Raw genomic sequence first — 6000 nt, forward strand, 5'->3', positions numbered from 1 at the left:
AAAAAATTAAAAAAAAAAAAGTTTAAATGTTCATCGGTTCATAAGTAGAACTTTCGTTTACTTACCCATTCGTGACATTCGTTTTGCACGCTGTTCGCCACAGGAGTTGACAACGTTTGTCTCATCAAGACTTCGAATAATCGAACTTTTCCCCACGAAAAAGGAAAACAAGGCTAAGATCACCAAAATCATGAAAAATGCCAACCTTTTTAAAACACGTCTACTTTTTCTACCCATATTTAGAGTAGATCAGTTCCATTACAAACCATTTAAGCTACATATATTGCCGTAGGCGACAGTACTTGCCGATACTGGTCTGGTTTCCATAGTGAAAATATATTGTTTGTAAATTTTGATAACTTGGCTGTCAGATTTTAATTATCCGTGACGCAGCCAGAAGTGTACAATCAAGCTCCTCTCCTAATCTCCAGATAAGAGACACATATTATTAATTTCTAGTTGTTTAAGATCAAAGCATAAGGATAAACAGGACCTTAATGGGTGCACGTGTTTGCGGCTACGAGTGTTACACCCTGTGATAATCACTTTCATATTCATGTCTGCACCTTTGTGTGCACTAATCATATGGCCTTAAAAATTCCACTCTTATGCACTTCAGTAATCACATTCTATAATTAGTCCAAGCAAAATGACTGATGATCAAAATTCACAAAAATGCTAGTGAGGCCCCATTGGGGGGGGGGGGGGGGGGGTGGGTCTTAATATCCCGTATCCCTGTAATTTTTTGACCAAATATTTCGTATCCCTTAAATTCCGGTTACAAATATCCCGGAAATTAAAGTATTGGCCATTTTTTATATGTTACTTGCTACGATATATTTTATAATATTCATTCACTGGCATTAAACAAAACGTAAACTCGAACAGTATCGTTTTCAAGTAGCTTATTGTGGCAGTTGTTTAAACTGCTGTCATTCAAAATATGATGCCTGTACACAGACATGACCCCTGTCCTGCGACGTGCAAGACAAACAGTACATTTAGAATACATAGCAAAGGAGAAATATTTAGTCCTCACACCACTCGAGTCTGTAAATTTGTTTAGAGATGAGGAAAACACCTTGATCCTCCTCTAGTTGATATACTCTTTGGAGGGGATAACCTCCTTTATGCTCCTTGTACTGACGAAAACGCCTTCAAAAGAAATGCAGCCGAATTGCTCGGCAGATCGAGCTTTGCAGTGCTTTAACCTCATTGGTCCGAAGCTCTGGACCAATAGCAAAACAGGGGCGCGTTTTTTATCGCTAAGCGATATAAATACGGTTAAAACATTTGAGCGTTGCCCTTGTCGACCAGATACACAGCAACTGATGAGAATCGAAACTGCAGTCTTGCATTAGAAACAACATTAGACACTCGCCAGAAGAAATTTCAGTAGCATCCAAGAGACTCACAAGACAGTTGTCTGTCTAAGCTTTAAATATCTGCTGCGGATGCGAGCTAGGCCACAAAATAATGGAGGTGCAGGTCAGCTCTAAGGACACAATAGCTGTTTTTCAGTTAAGACGCAACTCAGAGAGCTAAAAGACAGCGCTACAACGAAGCTATGGCTCTCGAAAGCGAGAGACTACAATGATCAGCTTTTTAAAGACGAGAATCTGTGAGACACTCATATCCGTGATAAACAAACAATCTGCAAACTTCACGCAGCGAGATACAATAGCATAAGCATTAATTCACGGTTTAAGAAATCCACGGATCAGTCCTGTATCTTCACAGATGACATTTATTTAGCGCTACCTCAAATCTTGAAGTCAATCCAAGCCGATAAGCCTTAACAAATGCCACAGAGCTAGCATACACAATGGCATATCAAAATCCAATTACGGCTCAGAGTGTTCAGTAAGAAACCCTCCATTCAGGATGTTGCAGAATTCCCCCTCACGATCAAGACAAACACCATTAAAAAGCAGAGCGGTTTCATCACATTTGCTGTCTCAATCGAGTGCTGGCGCGCTATTTTTAGTACTTCATGTTACCCCCACATAGTGCCCATGATGAACCAATGACTGGTCAAGAAAATCAAAAACGGTTTGTTTTACACTTATATATTTTCCCTTTCCTGTATTTTTGTTGATAATTATTATCAACAAAAATACAAAAAAGAGCATGTATTTAGTAATCCAACAACGTTTGATATGTTACAATTTTTTGCGAATATCCCGTATCCCTGAAACTACTTGTCAATATCCTGTATCCCAATAACTTTTTCCGCAAATCCCGTATCCCGGTAATTTTCCCGCGAATATCCCGTATCCCGAAAACCCCTTATAGGGCCTCGCTAGTGGATCTACTCATATTGTCGATATTGAATTTAGCGTTGACCCGTATGATTTATTCCACGGTTGATGTGTTTACAGTTATTTGTATTCGAAATAACGCAATCATATGAAAAAAAAAATTACCACTCGAGTTACCTACTCCCTTCCGAATGGTTCATAAACAACGATACAAAAATTAAACAGGTTTGGGTCATAGCGAGCAAAGGCGAAAAAATATTTTGATTCATTGAAATGCGCAGAACCGTGAACCCTTCCCTTTATTAATTGTTGTATACAGCATTATCACGCACGTATCCAGATAATGTGTATTTATTGCTTGCAGCAACTTAATATGTGGAGTTTTCAACATGGTACCGAACAATAAACACGAGAAACAGCAATAATGAATTTTGAAAGTAATTACACTCAAATCGTGACTATGTTCAGCGACGAGTGTATACAATATGCGAGCCAGCGAGGCATGCGAGGCAGACGTGCGAGGCATGAACAAAACATGCGAGGCATTAACAACCCCTAACATAAATGCTAACCGTTAAGCTAACCGGGGAGCTATTTAAGCTAACCTGAGTGCTTTTTAGGCTAACCGGTAAACCGGAGTGCTTTGTAGGCTAACCGAAGTGTTTTTTAGGCTTACCTGAGTGCCTCGCACGTCTGCCTCGCATGCCTCGCTGGCTCGCAGATTGTGCATTTCAGCGACCGTTGTGAGTTTCTATTTTTCATTTGAGATTGCTACAAGAAGCAAACCAATAAATAAGAAACACTAGAACTTGAACTCGTTGACTTCGTATTTCACGATATGATCAATATCAAGCATTTCCGTGAATCGTGCGCTTGTTGGAGTCCATACGTTCGAATCTGTGAATAAATAAGCGACACTGGGCAAGTGAAAATCCACTTTGCGTGGTTTGAAAAATGACATCTTTAGGTTTATTGAAGGTTTACGGAAATAATCCAAAGATAAAACCTTATCCTAACAATACAAACGAGGCTGGATTTCTGAAAGATTGAAATACGGACTCTGATCAGATTCTTACTTTCCTTTCGCTTAAATTGCGCGAAGCTTTTGTCACATTGATGTACTTTGTTAAGTTAAAAATACACGCAAACTGCGTGAATGGACAAGGCGATTTCAATCTAGTCGAATTACATGCAGAGAGCGTGTAATTCAAGGTGCGAGTAATAGTTCGTGTAAATTTTTGTGCGCGTGTGTTTTGCACGCACGTTACAAGTACGCGCGTGTAGGTGCTGGTATTCCCGTGGCCAGTACTGTATACAGGGCACATAGCTGAGCTGCACTACTTCTCAACTGTTCCACTGTTGTCTGTTCACACTTCTGAATCCAATACCAACAACCGTAAAAGATAATGCAATGATCTAACAGAAAACCTTAGCAAACTACCATCAGGTAGTAAAATTGTATGTTGAAGTTGAAAATGTTAAATCAAATCCACTTACTATCCAATGTGGTGTTCCTCAAGGTTCTAAACTTGGCCCACTATTGTTTTTTATATATGTAAAATGACATCCCCAATTGCTTAGAAAAAGCAAATATTAAACCGTTTGCTGTTGACACCACTCTATTCTACTCTTCCAATTCTCTACAGGACCTTAACAAAACTATTAATGAGGAATTCAAACATCTCAGCTACTGCTCAGCTAATAAACTGTCTATAAACTTCAAGAAAACCCACTTTATGACAATCTCCTCCTCCCAAAGAGCAAATAAGCTTAAGTTTAATATACACAGTATTGAAGAAAAGAATTACATCAAATACCTAGGCATTTACATGGACAAAAATGTAAATTGGGCTCCCCACATTCAACACATAAACAGCAAAATATCTAAAAATGTGAGAATCCTTTTCAAATTACGCTATTTCTTACCCATAAACACTCTCAAACAGATATATTACTAACTTGTCTATCCCTACCTCCATAACGGCATTATGAGTTGGGGAAACACCTACCCAAGCAGATTAACCAAAGTTCAAACAAAACAAAATAAATGTATACGTTGCATATTTTTTAGCCATAATAGAGAAAGCAGTGCACCCTACTTCAAACTACTAGACATACTCAACATAGACAACATTTTTAGACTTAAAATCTCCCTGCTAGCCCACAAAATCTCACAAAATGAAGCCAATATCCCTGAAGTATTTCAAAAGTACCTCAAAAAAGTGTGTGATATTCACTCATACAATACCAGGTATGCCTCAAATTTTAATTTTCATGTACCATGTGTAAGATTAAATTGTGGCAAACACACATTTAAGTTTGCTATAACCAAAATCTGGGAAGAGACTCCCACTAACATAAAAACAGTTAACTACTTCCAGTTCAAAAAACAATATAAAAGAATTCTGCTCACTCTCAAAGGTAATATACCTATGTATATTTCAATATAAAAATAACAGTTCCATATGATTAATCCGTAGCTGCCATGGCGCCAAGCACACACTAATATTAATATTTCCATTTATAATATAGCAGTCGTTAGCTCGAAAGCTAAGCTCCTCTGACCACCGTACACTTCCACCAAAGCCATTAACTTCTTTCTTTTCTCCTTTTATTTGTTATTTTATTCCCATGTTCCTATATACAATGTAAAAACTAGATCCAAGTGTAAATAAACTGAAACCTGAACCTGAACCTCAGTCGCTTTGCTGACACCAGTGCATATTCAAATGAAAGTGCAAAATTGTTATGTAATGAAGTATAAGGTTTTGCCCTGCAATCCCGCTCCTTAAAGTAAGTGTCATTAACATCCACGAACTCTGCAGCGAAACAACAGAATATTTCCTAACTGAACGTGCCGTCATGTTCTATTAGAATATCACCCGAATTAACTATCTAATGACGCATAGAAATCGAGAGCGAATATAGTCTAATTGTTTCAGTATAAATCTAATAGTCGTTGAAAACTTAACATCAAGACAGGTTCACGTTTTTATTGAATAATGATATAAAAAGGTCGCATTGCACTGGCCTCTGTATGTGCGCCTTTGCATTTCATTCAAGATTTATATTGAAACCTCATTGAAACTGTCATTCGTAAAAGAGCGACTAGAGAATATTACATTGTGGCTAAGAAATACTAGAAGTTTAACGTCGGTTCAGTAGAAATAATTAACTGAAGATTTGCATATACAATTTGTCGGAAGATGATTTTCAATGACGTGCATAATTCTTGGCCAATCTTGCGATGCATGATATTTATTGCTTCGAGAAAGATTGCCTAAAATCCACCAAACCATTCGAGTCTTGGCTCACCTCTTGCTTCCTTTTAAACTACCCTTCCAGTAGTTTTTCCTTATCTCCTTTTTCTTTCGTTTTTAAGGCATTAAAATTGTTCACACTAATAAGGTTGGCTTCTCTTGCAGATTTTCGAAGGTTTTTGCACGGAACTTCCGACTAGTAGTAATCACGGAACCCTAGTTTGAATTGCGTCCTTTTGTAGATTCATTTTCGTTCCTTCAAGCCTTTGTAGAAGAATCATGTTAGAATGAAGATCTTTACAACCTCCTTTTGTATTCCCTGTAGACATTGCGCTTAAAGGTTTGAAACAAAAACTCTAGCTGATTTGTTCTTATGAGTATCTATTTTGCATTTGAGATTGCTACAAGAAGCAAATCAATAAATAAGAAACACTAGAACTCCCGTTGACTCCCGTATTTCAGGATATAATCAATATCAA

General features: G+C 37.8%; 1 protein-coding gene across 3 annotated transcripts in view; it reads right to left on the reverse strand.

The window, feature by feature from the left end:
* Positions 1-322, reverse strand: part of LOC146484260 (alpha-1,6-mannosyl-glycoprotein 4-beta-N-acetylglucosaminyltransferase-like) — a 33640-nt gene extending 33318 nt beyond the window's left edge. For 2 of the 3 annotated variants that reach the window (XM_085105041.1, XM_085105037.1), the window contains exon 1: positions 66-320. In XM_085105041.1, coding sequence (XP_084961167.1) covers positions 66-237 — 172 coding nt within the window. In that variant the 5' untranslated portion in view covers positions 238-320. Of the gene's footprint in view, positions 1-65 lie in introns of all 3 variants that reach the window. The other variant, XM_085105034.1, reaches the window with a different exon arrangement.
* Positions 323-6000: the final 5678 nt, after the last annotated feature.

This window comes from Pavona decussata, unplaced genomic scaffold (assembly GCF_977016875.1).
Source record: "Pavona decussata unplaced genomic scaffold, jaPavDecu1.1 SCAFFOLD_36, whole genome shotgun sequence".
Classification (NCBI taxonomy): Eukaryota; Metazoa; Cnidaria; class Anthozoa; order Scleractinia; family Agariciidae; genus Pavona; species Pavona decussata.